This window comes from Oncorhynchus mykiss, chromosome 16, assembly GCF_013265735.2.
Source record: "Oncorhynchus mykiss isolate Arlee chromosome 16, USDA_OmykA_1.1, whole genome shotgun sequence".
NCBI lineage: Eukaryota > Metazoa > Chordata > Actinopteri > Salmoniformes > Salmonidae > Oncorhynchus > Oncorhynchus mykiss.
In genome coordinates, this window is record NC_048580.1 from 61939276 (window position 1) to 61958489 (window position 19214).

General features: G+C 39.8%; 2 protein-coding genes across 5 annotated transcripts in view; one reads left to right on the forward strand and one right to left on the reverse strand.

Annotated features, from left to right (window-relative positions):
* LOC110492510 (sodium/potassium-transporting ATPase subunit beta-1-interacting protein 4) overlaps nucleotides 1–4546 on the reverse strand; it is a 129278-nt gene extending 124732 nt beyond the window's left edge. For 2 of the 4 annotated variants that reach the window (XM_021566897.2, XM_036947507.1), the window contains exon 1: nucleotides 1469–1779. In XM_021566897.2, coding sequence (XP_021422572.2) covers nucleotides 1469–1522 — 54 coding nt within the window. In that variant the 5' untranslated portion in view covers nucleotides 1523–1779. Of the gene's footprint in view, nucleotides 1–1468; nucleotides 1781–4480 lie in introns of those variants that run through there. The other 2 variants (XM_036947509.1, XM_036947508.1) reach the window with 2 other exon arrangements.
* Nucleotides 4547–7710: 3164 nt separating this feature from the next.
* Nucleotides 7711–19214, forward strand: part of LOC110491140 — a 106198-nt gene continuing 94694 nt past the window's right edge. The window contains exon 1 of the mRNA XM_036947510.1: nucleotides 7711–8047. The gene's annotated coding sequence lies outside the window, so the exon portion shown is untranslated. The remainder of the gene's footprint in view (nucleotides 8048–19214) is intronic.

The following is a 19214-nucleotide window of genomic DNA, read 5'->3' on the forward strand; positions in this document are numbered from 1 at the left end:
AGCTCTTTTCTAAGAATGTCGTACCCCTCACACACCCCAAACAGGCAAACATTCCATGAATGTGTTCATGTCTGCGCTTTACTCTCTCTCTCCCTACTCCCTTCACTATGTCCTTAAACCTAATCCCTGGTGCATGGAAATAATTACCAGAGCTATGGTTTTTTAAACAAATAAATGGTTGAGTAGAGATGGGGTTACTGGTATTTTAGCTGTTGACATGGTTGTATACTAGGGGCTTACCCAACCTCACTGTGTGAGAGAGCTCTTTTAATGCCATCATAAATAACATTCTCACACCCTGTCACCTCCACTTTCCCCTCCCTGCAGCAGGGTGGTGGAGAGAGGGAGAGATGGGGGGGGCGCTGAACAAGATCGAAAAATTCTGTGTTTAGTTAGAATGGGGAGGGGGCACTTACGGCAAGTTCACAGCCATTATGTGTAAAATGTCACGTCTCGCACTCCACTGATCACAACCGGGGAACAATCTCTCTCCAGCAGGTTGTAACTAGCTGAAGCCTCACTTTGTGGATCATAGACTCCCATGGTGATTATTGGTCGGGTGGAAGCTCTCCTACAAAACGATCTATCCAAACTAAACTAATAGGATCGTACATCACAGTCAAAAAGGGATCAACTGTTTGAAAGCAGGCCATTTGTGAAATCAATGAAAGCCAACTCACACGTGTATTTGTTTTCACTGAGGTAGGATTCCAAACGGACACCTGACACAGTGACTCAACCGGTGACAAGAGGTTGAACAGTCTTTATAAAACTCCCTGGTGTGACTGATGTAGCTTAGCCTACTCTGACGTGCCACTCACAGTAACAACTTTAGCTGAGAAGAAACAATGGTGCTGATGTTGCACAAAACACCAATACAATAGGCTACTGTGGCAATTGTCACGCACAAATCACAGTACACATTGGATAGCAGTACATGGATACACTTGTAGGCTACAGTACAATTGTTTGGTCAGCAGAGGTGCGTGGACATGTTTGCACCAGTGTCATAGGGGCTATTTTGCATTTGTGGTGAGTTGATCTGGCCCAATAACTGCACATAACTATAGCTTGTGGATAAGGGAGTGCACACACACCACTCTTGAATCTTGCCATATGTTCCCTCGCGACTCGCGAAGTAGCCTATCCTCGTGGAACGGACGAGGTGAAGGAAAGAAACAGACAGTGTGCTGCACGTGGATATTTGGCCACATAATAGGCCTACTGTATGCCAATTGTATTTCACCGGCCATCAAGCTGCCTTCATCAGCTATCACTAATTCAACACGAAAGCACTGGTAGCAAAACTGGTCAGTGTCTACAGTAAATTCATAATAACGTGGCATGATAAAACAAATATTTAAGAAATGTGTTTCACCCAAAACAACATTTAATTTTCTAAACAAAATCAAGAAACAGAGCAAATTACACTTTTTGTATTCGGCTATAGAAATAACGGGCCACTCACCAGCTGGATCGTGCAAAGAAAGATGAGCGTGCAACGGCCGCTGCAGCACCCCATTGTATTAAAACCCAAATAGCACTCGAGAAACGATGAAAACACACACAACGGTCTAGACTGGTTCACTATGGCAAGGACCTTTCAGTGCAAAGAATGGCTTCAAGCTCGGTCAACGGTGAAAACTGTGTCTGTAAGCTCCAGGCACTGGCGTCCCATGCATTTTCTTTCCCCAAAATGATCGCTTTGTGTGTGAGAGGGGTAACTTGAGTTGATAGCCTACTACCGCTAGCACTCGAGTGTGTGTGTGTAGCGGGGCAAGAAGGGGGATAGGCTAGATGGTGTCAAAAACGGATCTTTGGATTTAACAGTGTCCAGTGACACTGGTCTGGTGTTCTCACCTGGTCCCTGTAATGTTTTTCCCCCAAATAGTTTAAACACAATTTTCATACGAACTCTTTTCATAACATGTTATATTGAGTAGGCTACATAATTATGCAAAAGTGGTAGGATATTGTTTTAAATATCTTGTTACTCAACATTTTAGGTGCAGAGATATTTTTGCTTCAATATTTTCACAATTTGTTTACAAATTTCATAATAAATGTTGGTAAATGTGAAACCTAAAAGTAAAGTATTAGCGCAGTGTCAGCTACTGAATGGCATATTTCTCTCATTGGAGTCACTGAGGAGCGATGAGTCCTAAACCATTACGTAATTTAGGCGCCACCCGCTGTTCATTTGACGCTATTACACCAACACAAACAGTCGAGAACGCCTTCCATCCTTTTCATGGCCGTATTGCTTATGTTGAACTCATGTAAAATATTAGCCTTGTAAAACGATTGGTCACTAAATCCGTAGGACCATGTAAAAAACAGTTGATCACTATGCATGCCCTCACCCCTATATACTTAGAACTTATTGGTTTGGGTCTGCCCTCTGTAGTGCTGTCCAGTGTTGGAACCTGATGTTGAGGCCCATCACTGTACTCTTGACAGTCACCACCAGTGATGTAAAGTACTGAAGTAAAAATACTTCAAAGTACTACTTAACCCTTGTGTTGTCTTAAGGGTAAAAAATGACCCGCCACTATGTTTAACAGCAGAGAAAACGCCCCTAAATTATATTTTTTCAACTTGAAATTTGATGACTTTTCCTAGAGTGACCCCCAACATTAGAAAAAGTGAAACATCTCCTTTGTTCATATTTCCATGAAAGCTGTACACCACCAGGGTACAACGATTGTCTTTGGGTCATTTTTGACCTGGCAGTTGTAAAATCATTTACACACCACAAAAACACACACATACACACAATGAGAAATGGAGATTATGTGTGCTACTGATTGAACTCAGCCAGCAGCTTCTGAAGAGGAAGATCACCATGGTTGGCACAGTTAGAATGAACAAGCCCGAGCTCCCCCCTGCACTCCTCCCAACAAGAGGGAGAGAGGCCTTCTCAGCAAAGTTTGCCTTCACGCTCACCACCACTCTAGTTTCTTACCTCCCAAAGAGGAACAAGAATGTGGTCGTCCTGAGCACACTGCACAAAACGGCTGAGATCAGTGATCGGGAGGACAGGAAGCCAGCCATCATCCTGGACTACAACCACAACAAAGGAGGCATGGACAACCTGAAGAAGGTGATTGAAACTTACAGCTGCAGGAGTATATAAGAACATATCACTCTGTTGCCAAAAAAGTTCAAGACCGTTATAGTTTCCCTTCAATAAAATGCATTAAAAACACATGTCTGCTACCTTCTTAGGTTATACAAGTACTATCTCTTGCTAAAAAAAAGTCATGTTTACACCTATGCAGTACCTTTAGCAATAATTATAATAATAATAAACCTCTACTTTAGTAAAGAAAACAGTTATGACAGTGGTGTTTTAATAAAAACCAGTGGTGTCTGCTGATTAAATGCAGTCTTTCTGCATGAATGTTAAGACTACACAAGGGGAGTATACAGAATGTTAAGACTACACAAGGGGAGTGTACAGAATGTTAAGACTACACAAGGGGAGTGTACAGAATGTTAAGACTACACAAGGGGAGTATACAGAATGTTAAGACTACACAAGGGGAGTATACAGAATGTTAAGACTACACAAGGGGAGTGTACAGAATGTTAAGACTACACAAGGGGAGTATACAGAATGTTAAGACTACACAAGGGGAGTATACAGAATGTTAAGACTACACAAGGGGAGTATACAGAATGTTAAGACTACACAAGGGGAGTATACAGAATGTTAAGACTACACAAGGGTTGAGTCGTTTTTTGGAGTATTTGTACTTTACTTTATTATTTATATTTTTGAAAACTTCGGGTGGCGATAACACTGACCTGAGTGGGCGGGTGCAGTGTCCAGATGCGCATTTCCAAGCACTTATTGGTTGGGATAGGCAGGGCTATGATGGTTGAAGGATAACTTAGGTAGGCTGAGCAGCCAAACTAATGGGACTTAAGGGGAAGTTAGGTAGAGAGGAGAAGAGCAGGATGGCCTTTTTTACAAGCCTATTGTGTCTTGTCTTGTTTGTCCTATTCTGCATTTAAAAGACGCTGCTGACTATTTCACAAATGTGTGTAGGGTTAAATTAGGTTTCAACTCTGATTTGAAAGGGCATTTAAAAAGGTAAATCAGATGTATCATAAAATATACAGTTCTGAATGAAGGGAAATACATCCACTAGTAGAAAACTATGTGGTAATAGACAGCAATAAGATACTGTGACTGTATCAAGACTGGATAGAGAGAGGGAGAAGACAAGTGATAGAAAGCAACACCTCCTTCATAGATTTCAGTTTTGGGATATGAGTGTATATTTCTCAAATCTATGTCCTTAGTGTTACTGATCATAAAAATAGACACTGGATAATTAGAGGGGTTTATTACTGAGTTCACAAGCACAGTTTCTAGACCTTACGACCTTGTGAGGTAGGCTGTTGCGGTTGACGATGCAGTCAGGAGGTAGACAAGGAGAGCAGGGCCTGTGTTTCTGTGTGTGTGTCTTACCTTTTTCACACATTTTCCATCAATACATTTCACCATATTCTATTCTCTCCACCATCCCCCTCAGGGTTGGGCAATTCCAGTCCTCGAGGGCCTGATTAGTGTCACAGTTTTGCTCCAGCCTCAGCTAACACACCTGACTTCAATAATCACCTAATCATGATCATCAGTTTAGAATGCAGTTTGTTTAATCAGCTGTGTTTGCTAGGGATGGAGAAGAAGAGTGACACCATTCAGGCCCTGGAGGACTGGAGTTGCCCACTCCTGCTTACTCCTCCTCTCCTCCCTCCTCCTCTCTCTCTATCTCCCTTGCCGCTTGTGGTCCTGTGTATTTCAGTTAGTAGAGCATGTCGCTTGTAATACCAAGGTAGCGGGTTTGATTCCTGGGATCACCCGTACGTAAAATATATGCTCACATGGCAGTAAAGTGTTTTGGATAAAAGCTTCTAGATTGCATATATTATATTATTATATCAATCAATCCTCTTTTCTCTCCTCCTCCACCCTCTCTCCAAGTTCTCCACCCTCTTCTTCTTTCTTCTCCTCCTCCTAGTCTTTCTCCTCTTCCACCCTCTCTCCGAGGTTCTCCACCCTCTTCTTCTTTCTTCTCCTCCTCTTAGTCTTTATCCTCCTCCACTTTAACCCTGACACTTCATCCCTCATCCTTCCATTCTCCTCCACCTAAACCATGACCCTTCATCCTTCCTTTCTCCTCCTCCTCCACCTTAACCATGACCCTTCATCCTTCCATTCTCCTCCTCCTCCTCCACCTTAACCATGACCCTTCATGCTTCCATTCTCCTCCTCCACCTTAACCATGACCCTTCATCCTTCCATTCTCCCTCTCCACCTTAACCATGACCCTTCATCCTTCCATTCTCCTCCTCCATCTTAACCATGACCATCCTTCCATTCTACTCTTCCACCTTAACCATGAACCTTCATCCTTCCATTCTCCATCTATACCAATCTCTGGCTCCTCCTCCTCCTTCCCCTTCTCCTTCTCCTCTGCTCCCCCCCCCCCCCCCTCCTCCTCTTCCTCCTACTCCTCTCCTCTTCCCCCTCCTCCTCCTCCACCTTGGCCCTCTGTCCTGCTCTTTCTGATTGTGGTCTGGTCCATAATAGAAAAGCCTTTAAGAGCAGTCTCTTTCTAAGAGCAGCCTGGTTGGTTCTGGTTGCCATGGTAGGTTCCCATCTCGTCCCTGCACAAGCGTGATAAATCTTTAACATCACACACTCCTCCGCTCCACTCCTTAAAAGCCCCCTCTCCCTCTCTCTCCATCGCCCCACATCGCTCAGCCCAGCCTAGGCCCAGTAGCCCACCTCGCTATACAACTAGAAATATATCTGATTAGTATTTTAGAGGCGGGTGGGCGGGGACATGTTTTACACTGTGGAGGATGTGTTTTCTATTACTAGAGGGATTTGAGTTGTATAATGTGTTTTTGGAGCCTCGGATGGTAATCTGATATAAGTATAGCAAGAGTATAGTATGAGACAAAGTTATAAGATGTTACTATCCTCATCATCATTTGCTGTTTTGTCAGTGTGTTCAGAATACTGAACAATGCTAAAGATGCTCTATCTCTTAATCAATACAGTGAGTCAATACAATGAGTACAACTAGACATTACGAACCAGACTGCTTTTTTAGTGTTGAATAATAACCCAATGCAAAGTCATGTGTTACATAGAACACATGTTTCTTTAATTAAAAGCAAGGCTGTGAGCTGTGTTTTTTTTTAAGCATGTCTGTGAACTGTGCGTTTCTTTAAATCTTGTGTTTCTTTAGAAATAGTGAAAAAGCAGGCCTGTTGTGTTAGTGTGGTGCAGGCAGCCCAGTTCAGCCCAGCAGGAATAAGGCTGAACTCTATTACGACAACTAATGGAGGTTTCCTTGTGTTCCCCTTTCACCGCCGCTATCCTTTGACACCTCCTTATCGCCCCAGTGTGTTTGTCTCTCTCTCTGTGTGTGTGTGTGTTTGTCTCTCTCTCTGTGTGTGTGTGTGTGTGTGTGTGTGTGTGTGTGTGTGTGTGTGTGTGTGTGTGTGTGTGTGTGTGTGTGTGTGTGTGTGTGTGTGTGTGTGTGTGTGTGTGTGTGTGTGTGTGAGTGAGTGAGTGAGTGAGTGTGTGTGTGACTGGGCTGTTGTGTGTCCAGTCTGGCCCTATAGGCCGTGGGGGTCTGTTGTTCCCATCCCCATTCCCCACACAGACACTAACTAGAAGTGACAGGCCAGTCAGTGCCATGGTGCGCTGAGGAGAGCTGCATTGTAGCAGAGGCCCAAGAGTCGGGTGCATGGCCGGCAACAATACAAGGAGTTCTGACAAGCAGAAAGGGAGGAGGCTTTTCTCTCCTTGAGAGCATCTCTCCCTTTCTCTCTCTCTCTCACACACACATACACATACATGCATTCACCTAATCTCACACACACCCTCAAACATGCATGCATGCATACATCACTGACAATGACAACCAATCATCATGTGAGTGCAAGCCCATTCGAACGTCAAGAGCAACATTTACACCACCCATGTCTTAGCAGTCTTGATCCATCAGGGTATTTCCAACTGCCCCTATACATCACTGTTTTGCCAATCAGCAGTTATATTTAGCTTAATTGTGTGTATATTTGTGTATGTTGATGCATGCTTGAATGATTTGTTTTTCATCTAGGACAGCGTGCAATACTCTCCCTACTCTGTTCTGTTACATATCTGGTTTAACAGAGCTACTCTCTCTCTCTCTGTCTCTTCCTCCCTCTCTCTCTCGGTCTCCCCCCCTCTCTTTTTCACTCACTCCTTCTCTCACACTGGACATTCCCCATAAAGGCCCAGTATAAATGGAAAAAGGGAAGCTTGCTGTGGGCTACATGCAATGTGAATGAATAGTTTCCTTACTTAGACCCAAGCTCATGCACTATGTATGTATTATATAGCCCGGGCAGCAGTGCCTCTCTTATGTGGCATGGCTCCAATGTTTTACAATGAGAATATTCTAGACTTGATGAGGAATAAATACAGAGGTTATTATTATGAATAATTTATATTTAGATCATTATCATCTCGCAAGAAATACTGTGCGTGTCCCCATATTCTCAATATTATTTATTTAGACCTCTTTTTATAATTTCTTAGGCTGTCCATTGGGGGGAGCTATGTGGAGGATGTCGCGTCAGGGAATGGGTAGGGCGCCTGCCTCCTACCTCCTGCCTCCATCACATGGTCCAGAGCAATCGCGAGCACAGATGGACAGGAAAGGAAACCGAGAGATGAGCCCCTGGTAGCGCGAGAAGCATCTTCTAAAATAGAAACAGAAGCCGCTACTTCTGCTCCAGAAACGGAAAACTACAGTTTTGCACAGTGCTATGCTGATTTCGCGTTTTATATCGCAGAAAATTGAGGGTTGGTTGTGAGTGAGTGAGGAGGGCGGATCTTTGCAGAGAATGCTTGCAAAAGCCAAGGCGTGCGCTGTCCCAAGAGAACTCATTTGAAGAGCTTGCAGAGAGAGAGAGAGAGAGAGAGACCGGAATGCCGGGCAACATCGCTCCTCCGGTTCACCTGCGAGGCTGAGTGAGTATAATTAGGAATAATATTTTACCGGTTGAAAACGGTTTATTTGGTGGTCTACACTTTCATCACTTTTTTTGCGTTCTGTCAGTGATGTGACATACCACTTCGAGAGACGCCAGAGGGGCCGTATTTTCCACCTGTCTGATCAATAATTCATACTCAGTAAAGGACTGTAGCCAATGGGTCAGCGATGTGAGGAACTTGTTTATGTCCTTTGGGAATTGCGCGTTGAAGTTCTGAACAGGTGTCGTAGGCTATTTAACAATTTGCAGATTATTTACGAATAGATAGATAGATGCCCCGGTTAGTGGCGATCCTGTCAATTCTGAAGCACACCGTTGGTGTGATGGACAGCAGCGGAGAGCGGTGCAGATCAGGATGTTATGATAAAACTCATGACCCTATCAATCTGTCCGGGTTTGATTCAGCCCATCCCCATTTGATGCACATCTTGATCCTGAAGAGATGCTGTGTTTATTAGACAGGGTTGAAGAGGGTGTGGAGGGTGGACTGGGTCTCCCTTTCAGAACAGAGTGGACAAATTCTACATATTTATAGTCATCAACTGGAGGAGAAAATGGATTCCCAGCCATTCACATTCATGCTGTCTCAGTGTGTGTGTGTGTGTGTGTGTGTGTGTGTGTGTGTGTGTGTGTGTGTGTGTGTGTGTGTGTGCGCGCATGTGTGTGTGTGAAGAACCTGCTTAGGTTGTGTTATGATATGAATGTTCATAACACTATATACACTGTTAAAATGCAGTGTTTTGTAACACAAACTAGTGGCAACTGCACTGACACCAACTTTAAAGAGAGGAAACCTGGAGTTTTGAAGCACGTGTGTGTAAGGGGTTATGAGACAGATTTAAGGTGCACTGAAACATTCAACCTAAGGTGTTCTGAGGCATGACATGGTGTATTGTAACACCACTTAATCAAGAGTTGTGTAACACCACTTAATCAAGAGTTGTGTAACACCTTGCAAGAGGAAAAGGTTGAAAACACTAGTATGGTGAGTCCTGTTTTGTGCATAATTAGATACCTTCTCTTTTGGTGTTGTTTCGTCTCTCGCTAAAACTCCTAAACACTACAGTCTAATAATAAAGGTGCCATGCAGAACCTGATGAAGGAAAAAGGAAACCACACACTGCTCTTGATAGTATCACTGATCTAAATAAGAATTATGTGTAGTGCCTAATTAGATCCCTTCTTCTGGAGTTTAAATACTTTATAGATCCCTTCTAGAGTTTAAATACTGTATAGATCCCTTCTTCTAGAGTTTAAATAGTGAATATATCCCTTCTTCTGGAGTTTAAATACTTTATAGATCCCTTCTAGAGTTTAAATACTATATAGATCCCTTCTTCTGGAGTTTAAATACTTTATAGATCCCTTCTAGAGTTTAAATACTATATAGATCCCTTCTAGAGTTTAAATACTATATAGATCCCTTCTTCTGGAGTTTAAATACTATATAGATCCCTTCTAGAGTTTAAATACTATATAGATCCCTTCTTCTGGAGTTTAAATACTGTATAGATCCCTTCTAGAGTTTAAATACTATATAGATCCCTTCTAGAGTTTAAATACTATATAGATCCCTTCTTCTGGAGTTTAAATACTATATAGATCCCTTCTTTTGGAGTTTAAATACTGTATAGATCCCTTCTAGAGTTTAAATACTGTATAGATCCCTTCTAGAGTTTAAATACTATATAGATCCCTTCTAGAGTTTAAATACTATATAGATCCCTTCTTCTGGAGTTTAAATACTATATAGATCCCTTCTTTTGGAGTTTAAATACTATATAGATCCCTTCTAGAGTTTAAATACTATATAGATCCCTTCTAGAGTTTAAATACTATATAGATCCCTTCTTTTGGAGTTTAAATACTATATAGATCCCTTCTAGAGTTTAAATACTATATAGATCCCTTCTAGAGTTTAAATACTTTATAGATCCCTTCTAGAGTTTAAATACTATATAGATCCCTTCTTCTAGAGTTTAAATACTATATAGATCCCTTCTAGAGTTTAAATACTATATAGATCCCTTCTTCTGGAGTTTAAATACTATATAGTTCCCTTCTAGAGTTTAAATACTGTATAGATCCCTTCTAGAGTTTAAATACTATATAGATCCCTTCTTTTGGAGTTTAAATACTATATAGATCCCTTCTAGAGTTTAAATACTGTATAGATCCCTTCTAGAGTTTAAATACTATATAGATCCCTTCTTTTGGAGTTTAAATACTATATAGATCCCTTCTAGAGTTTAAATACTATATAGATCCCTTCTAGAGTTTAAATACTATATAGATCCCTTCTTCTGGAGTTTAAATACTTTATAGATCCCTTCTTCTAGAGTTTAAATACTATATAGATCCCTTCTAGAGTTTAAATACTATATAGATCCCTTCTAGAGTTTAAATACTATATAGATCCCTTCTTCTGGAGTTTAAATACTATATAGATCCCTTCTAGAGTTTAAATACTATATAGATCCCTTCTAGAGTTTAAATACTTTATAGATCCCTTCTAGAGTTTAAATACTATATAGATCCCTTCTTCTGGAGTTTAAATACTATATAGATCCCTTCTAGAGTTTAAATACTATATAGATCCCTTCTAGAGTTTAAATAGTGAATATATCCCTTCTTCTAGAGTTTAAATACTATATAGATCCCTTCTTCTAGAGTTGAAATACTATATAGTTCCCTTCTTCTAGAGTTTAAATAGTGAATATATCCCTTCTTCTAGAGTTTAAATACTATATAGATCCCTTCTTCTAGAGTTTAAATACTATATAGATCCCTTCTTCTAGAGTTTAAATACTTTATAGATCCCTTCTTTTGGAGTTTAAATACTGTATAGATCCCTTCTTCTAGAGTTTAAATAGTATATAGATCCCTTCTTCTAGAGTTTAAATACTTTATAGATCCCTTCTAGAGTTTAAATAGTATATAGATCCCTTCTTCTAGAGTTGAAATACTATATAGATCCCTTATTCTGGAGTTTAAATACTTTATAGATCCCTTCTAGAGTTTAAATACTATATAGATCCCTTCTTCTAGAGTTGAAATAGTGAATATATCCCTTCTTCTAGAGTTTAAATACTTTATAGATCCCTTCTAGAGTTTAAATACTATATAGATCCCTTCTTCTAGAGTTGAAATAGTGAATATATCCCTTCTTCTACAGTTTAAATACTTTATAGATCCCTTCTAGAGTTTAAATACTATATAGATCCCTTCTTTTGGAGTTTAAATACTATATAGATCCCTTCTAGAGTTTAAATACTGTATAGATCCCTTCTAGAGTTTAAATACTATATAGATCCCTTCTTTTGGAGTTTAAATACTATATAGATCCCTTCTAGAGTTTAAATACTATATAGATCCCTTCTTCTGGAGTTTAAATACTATATAGATCCCTTCTAGAGTTTAAATACTATATAGATCCCTTCTAGAGTTTAAATACTTTATAGATCCCTTCTAGAGTTTAAATACTATATAGATCCCTTCTTCTGGAGTTTAAATACTATATAGATCCCTTCTAGAGTTTAAATACTATATAGATCCCTTCTAGAGTTTAAATACTATATAGATCCCTTCTTCTAGAGTTGAAATACTATATAGTTCCCTTCTTCTAGAGTTTAAATAGTGAATATATCCCTTCTTCTAGAGTTTAAATACTATATAGATCCCTTCTTCTAGAGTTTAAATACTTTATAGATCCCTTCTTTTGGAGTTTAAATACTGTATAGATCCCTTCTTCTGGAGTTTAAATACTGTATAGATCCCTTCTAGAGTTTAAATACTATATAGATCCCTTCTAGAGTTTAAATACTATATAGATCCCTTCTTCTGGAGTTTAAATACTATATAGATCCCTTCTTCTAGAGTTTAAATACTTTATAGATCCCTTCTTTTGGAGTTTAAATACTGTATAGATCCCTTCTTCTGGAGTTTAAATACTGTATAGATCCCTTCTTCTGGAGTTTAAATACTATATAGATCCCTTCTAGAGTTTAAATACTATATAGATCCCTTCTAGAGTTTAAATACTATATAGATCCCTTCTTCTGGAGTTTAAATACTATATAGATCGCTTCTTCTAGAGTTTAAATACTTTATAGATCCCTTCTTTTGGAGTTTAAATACTGTATAGATCCCTTCTTCTAGAGTTTAAATACTATATAGATCCCTTCTTTTGGAGTTTAAATACTTTATAGATCCCTTCTAGAGTTTAAATACTATATAGATCCCTTCTAGAGTTTAAATACTATATAGATCCCTTCTTCTGGAGTTTAAATACTATATAGATCCCTTCTTCTGGAGTTTAAATACTGTATAGATCCCTTCTTTTGGAGTTTAAATACTGTATAGATCCCTTCTAGAGTTTAAATACTATATAGATCCCTTCTTCTAGAGTTTAAATACTATATAGATCCCTTCTAGAGTTTAAATACTATATAGATCCCTTCTTCTGGAGTTTAAATACTATATAGATCCCTTCTTCTAGAGTTTAAATACTTTATAGATCCCTTCTAGAGTTTAAATACTATATAGATCCCTTCTAGAGTTTAAATACTATATAGATCCCTTCTTCTGGAGTTTAAATACTTTATAGATCCCTTCTTCTAGAGTTTAAATACTGTATAGATCCCTTCTTTTGGAGTTTAAATACTGTATAGATCCCTTCTTCTGGAGTTTAAATACTTTATAGATCCCTTCTAGAGTTTAAATAGTATATAGATCCCTTCTTCTAGAGTTTAAATACTTTATAGATCCCTTCTAGAGTTTAAATAGTATATAGATCCCTTCTTCTAGAGTTGAAATACTATATAGATCCCTTCTTCTGGAGTTTAAATACTTTATAGATCCCTTCTAGAGTTTAAATACTATATAGATCCCTTCTTCTAGAGTTGAAATAGTGAATATATCCCTTCTTCTAGAGTTTAAATAGTGAATATATCCCTTCTTCTAGAGTTGAAATACTATATAGATCCCTTCTTCTGGAGTTTAAATACTTTATAGATCCCTTCTAGAGTTTAAATACTATATAGATCCCTTCTTCTAGAGTTTAAATAGTGAATATATCCCTTCTTCTAGAGTTTAAATACTTTATAGATCCCTTCTAGAGTTTAAATACTATATAGATCCCTTCTTCTGGAGTTTAAATACTTTATAGATCCCTTCTAGAGTTTAAATACTATATAGATCCCTTCTTCTAGAGTTTAAATAGTGAATATATCCCTTCTTCTAGAGTTTAAATACTTTATAGATCCCTTCTAGAGTTTAAATACTATATAGATCCCTTCTTCTGGAGTTTAAATACTTTATAGATCCCTTCTAGAGTTTAAATACTATATAGATCCCTTCTTCTAGAGTTTAAATAGTGAATATATCCCTTCTTCTAGAGTTTAAATACTTTATAGATCCCTTCTAGAGTTTAAATACTATATAGATCCCTTCTTCTAGAGTTTAAATAGTGAATATATCCCTTCTTCTAGAGTTTAAATACTTTATAGATCCCTTCTAGAGTTTAAATAGTATATAGATCCCTTCTTCTAGAGTTGAAATACTATATAGTTCCCTTCTTCTAGAGTTTAAATAGTGAATATATCCCTTCTTCTAGAGTTTAAATAGTGAATATATCCCTTCTTCTAGAGTTTAAATAGTGAATATATCCCTTCTTCTAGAGTTGAAATACTATATAGATCCCTTCTTCTAGAGTTTAAATAGTGAATATATCCCTTCTTCTAGAGTTTAAATAGTGAATATATCCCTTCTTCTAGAGTTGAAATACTATATAGTTCCCTTCTTCTAGAGTTTAAATAGTGAATATATCCCTTCTTCTAGAGTTTAAATAGTGAATATATCCCTTCTTCTAGAGTTTAAATAGTGAATATATCCCTTCTAGAGTTTAAATACTTTATAGATCCCTTCTTCTAGAGTTGAAATACTATATAGATCCCTTCTTCTAGAGTTTAAATAGTGAATATATCCCTTCTTCTAGAGTTTAAATACTTTATAGATCCCTTCTAGAGTTTAAATACTATATAGATCCCTTCTTCTGGAGTTTAAATACTTTATAAATCCCTTCTTCTAGAGTTTAAATTATGATTTTTCAACGCCGATACCGATACCGATTATTGAATACTAATTTTAACTTAATATAATACATAAATCAAATCAATTTAGCCTCAAGTAAATAATGAAACATGTTCAATTTGGTTTAAATAATGCAAAAACAAAGTGTTGGAGAAGAAAGTAAAAGTGCAATATGTAAGAAAGCTAACGTTTCAGTTCCTTGCTCAGAACATGAGAACATATGAAAGCTGGTGGTTCCTTTTAACATGAGTCTTCAATATTCCCAGGTAAGAAGTTTTAGGTTGTAGTTATTATAGGAATTATAGGACTATTTCCCTCTATACCATTTCTATTTCATTAACCTTTGACTATTGGATGTTCTTATAGGCACTTTAGTGTTGCCAGTGTAACAGTATAGCTTCCGTCCCTCTCCTCGCGCCTCCCTGGGCTCGAACCAGCAACACAACGACAACAGCCACCACCGAAGCAGTGTTACCCATGCAGTGCAAGGGAAACAACTACTAGAAGGCTCAGAGCGAGTGACATTTCAAACGCTATTAGCACGCGCTAACTAGCTAGCCATTTCACTTCGGTTACACCAGCCGCATCTCGGGAGTTGATAGGCTTGAAGTCATAAATAGCGCAATGCTTGACGCACAACGAAAAGCTGCTGGCAAAACGCACAAAAGTGCTGTTTGAATGAATGTTTACGCGTCTGTTTCTGCCTACCACTGCTCAGTCATGTAGTTAGATACTTGTATGCTTAGTCAGATTATATGCAACGCAGGACACGCTAGATAATATCTAGTAATATCATCAAGCATGTGTAGTTAACTAGTGATTATGATTGATTGTTTTTTTACAAGATAAGTTTAATGCTAGCTAGCAACTTACCTTGGCTTACTGCTTTCGTGTAACAGGCAGCCTCATTGTGGAGTGCAACGAGAGAGAGGCAGGTCGTTATTGCGTTGGACTAGTTAACTGTAAGGTTGCAAGATTAGTTCCACCAAGCTGACAAGGTGAAAATCTGTCGTTCTGCCCCTGAACAAGGCAGTTAATCCACCGTTCCTAGGCCATCATTGAAAATAAGAATGTTTCTAACTGACTTGCCTAGTTAAATATAGTTATAAAAAAATAAAACAAATCGGCAAATCGGCGCCCAAAAATACCGATTTCCGATTGTTATGAAAACTTGAAATCGACCCTAATTAATAGGCCATTCCGATTAATCGGTCGACCTCTAGTTTAAATACTGTAAATGGGAATCCCTCTTTTTGTATATTCCCTGCTCCTATATGGTGTGCTGATAAACTCCTCATTGGTAACTTAAAATGGTCAAATGTACACTTATGCTATAACAAAGGATGTGAGAAAATAGTTATTAAAATTAATACCGTACAATAACTACAACATTTCTTTATCAAGACATGATTGTTAAGTTTCAAGGGCTTTATCTTTTCTTTGCAAATTATCAAATGACAACAAAACATTAACAGGTCTTTCACATTTTTATACTGATGAAGACACTTCAAAGATCTGTAAGGTCTTTATCATATTTAGGGCTGTGGCGGTCATTAAATATTGTCAGCCGGTTATTTTCATGCAAAAGACTGCTGGTCTCATGCTAATTGACCGTTATTTAATATAAACATGTTGAGCATCTCCAGGCCTCCACACATATAAACTGCTGATGCTGATGCGTGCCTTTGGAACATCTACATTTTAAAAAGTACAACAAATAAATGTAATTAATATACACCATCAAAATAAATCCATTATATATTTTAGTCGGGTCTAAAGAAACATTATGATATGAAGAAATGTAATGAAGAAATGTATTTCAGAAGAACATAATATGAGTTGGCCACCTGTATGTTAGTCATATGGCTATGCTCCATGTCATAGTGTTACGTCCGTCGTTGAATGAGTGAGACCAATGCGCAGCGTGGAAAGTGTTCATCGTACTTTATTAAATGAACACCAAAAAAAACACAAAATATTAACGACCGGAAAGCTCTGTAGCGCTAAACAGCAACTATCCAAAGACAAGATCCCACAAACTAGGGTGGAAAACAGGCTGCCTAAGTATGATTCCCAATCAGAGACAACGATAGACAGCTGCCTCTGATTGGGAACCCTACCCGGCCAACAAAGAAATAGAAAACTAGAATGCCCACCCAAATCACACCCTGACCTACTAAACAAATAGAGAAATAAAAAGGCTCTCTAAGGTCAGGGCGTGACACATAGGCTGTGGGCTTGTTCAAGATGAGCGCATACGTCCTGTGAAGTGGCTATGTTGAGCGTAAAAGTTATTATTTTAAAGAAGTCCTATATGCTAGATTTAGTTATTTGTCAACCTTAGTTGTGAATGATACAAACCTTAGAATGTCTTAGAAATCAGAACAGACATGGGCTGCATGAAGAGACTATAGGGTATTGATGATTTGAGAAAGTAGCAAAAAATACTTGCTCTGTTCCTTGCCTCAGGCTGCGCAGCTGTTCTCTCATCAAGTGATCATATTTTCACCCATCAGACTATTCTCAATGTAATCTTGTCTTCAGTGTTTAAAAAAAAAAAAAAAAAACACATGTGTGGTTGAATTTATTCTGCCACTGTGACTTCTTATTGTCTCGGCCTTTAGGCCTATATATCACCGTTGCCAACATATTAATTAACAGGTTATTGAGCAAACAACGCAACTATCACATCACATAATGTGGCTTTTTGGCTTCCCCAGTGATTTTACGCACGCACCGCTACTGCTTGCCTTTACTAATATGTACAATTAGTTTCGATTTAGAATGTCCCATTATCAAATGGGCAGGGGACAAAAGACATAGAATAGTGAATGGAGGCCGCGTGCTTTCCCGCCAATCAGTTTTGTAGGCGACTTCGGTGTTATAGCGGAGCATGTGCTTAATATGAGCAGCTGAGAAATAAATATAAGAACCCTTGTTTCACTCCACACATCAACCACTGTTTGAGGAGCATTTTTTCGCTGCCTGACAAGGGATATTCAGCACAAATTCTGTATGCCATGGGCTCTCCAACCTTGATCCTGCAGCTAGCAAGTGCTTAATTTGGAAAACCAAGTAAAATCCGTTCGGGAACATCGATAGGAACATGTTTTCACAACTAAACAAATTTCACTAAACTGTTGACAGCCCGTCTGCGCGCTTGAGAAAGGAATAAAGGAGAGAGGAGATGGAAACGCATGGTGGTGAGATATGCTGTATAGCTAAAGGTAATGCCTACTAGGCTAATCAAAATCAAATACAAATTCACTAATTGTAGGCCAACTGTAAACCGCTCGGCACAATCAATGAACCAGCAGCATCGCCTAGGGCTGGCTATACGTTCTCTCCCAGACTCATGGATAGACATTTTGGGCCATAAGGTAACCAGTTCATCCAGTAAGCATAATAATACAGTCCACACTCAAAGGCTGTACCAATTACATCTTAAATCAGTTTAGTTTTATGTTTTTATGCTATGCATAATATGTGGTAGGCTTCGTATTGTATAACGGCACAATCAACATTTTAATTCTGTTTTCTTTGGTGGGGGGCTTGGGCTCATAAGCCTATACATATGCATAAGCTCTAATATGCATATGGGGGAATTGAAATGAATCATCACCTCAGAAAGCACTGTCCATTTCGTTGTATTAGGCTTTGAAACAACAAACATATTTTACACTGTTTCAACTTGCTGTTGAACCTCTTTCTTCAAATTGATCATCACAGTGAGGTGAGTTTTAAAAGTATGATAGGCCTACTGTTTTCATGATAAGTGTTGAATGTGATTTTCGAAAGCATTTACATTGATGTCAGAGTGGTTAGAGGGAAAATAGAGCCCTGAGTACCAGGCCATTATGAACTGATAATAGTTAGCAAGTTAGGTACTACCAAAGCATGTCCAGAGTGCATAAAATTAGATTTTTTGTTGTTGTACTTTTTACCCCTTTTCGCCTCAATTTCATGATATCCAATTGGTAGTTATTGTCATGCCCTGATCTGTTTCACCTGTCTTGGTGATTGTTCTCCACCCACCTCCAGGTGTCTCCTGTTTTCCCCATTAGTCCCCTGTGTATTTTAATCCCTGTGTTTCCTGTCTCTCTGTGCCATTTTGTCTTGTTTTGCCAAGTCAACCAGCGTTTCGCCGAGCTCCTATTTGTCCCAGTCTCTGTTTTTTTCCTAGCACTCCTGGTTTTGACCCTTGCTTGTCCTGATGCTGAATACGCCTGCCTGACCTCTCTGCCTGCCTGACCTCTCTGCCTGCCTGACCTCTCTGCCTGCTCGACCACTCTGCCTGCCTGACCACTCTACCTGCTCTGACCTCGAGCCTGCCTGACCACTCTGCCTGCTCTGACCTCGAGCCTGCCTGACCTCGAGCCTGCCTGACCTCGAGCCTGCCTGACCACTCTGCCTGCTCTGACCTCGAGCCTGCCTGACCACTCTGCCTGCTCTGACCTCGAGCCTGCCTGACCACTCTGCCTGCTCTGACCTCGAGCCTGCCTGACCACTCTGCCTGCCTGACCACTCTGTCTGCCTGCTCTGACCTCGAGCCTGCCTGACCACTCTGCCTGCTCTGACCTCGAGCCTGCCTGACCACTCTGCCTGCTCTGACCTCGAGCCTGCCTGACCACTCTGCCTGCTCTGACCTCGAGCCTGCCTGACCACTCTGCCTGCTCTGACCTCGAGCCTGCCTGACCACTCTGCCTGCTCTGACCTCGAGCCTGCCTGACCACTCTGCCTGCTCTGACCTCGAGCCTGCCTGACCACTCTGCCTGCTCTGACCTCGAGCCTGCCTGACCACTCTGCCTGCTCTGACCTCGAGCCTGCCTGACCACTCTGCCTGCTCTGACCTCGAGCCTGCCTGACCACTCTGCCTGCTCTGACCTCGAGCCTGCCTGACCACTCTGCATGCTCTGTCCTCGAGCCTGCCTGACCACTCTGCCTGCTCTGACCTCGAGCCTGCCTGACCACTCTGCCTGCTCTGACCACTCTGCCTGCTCTGACCACTCTGCCTGCTCTGACCACTCTGCCTGCTCTGACCACTCTGCCTGCTC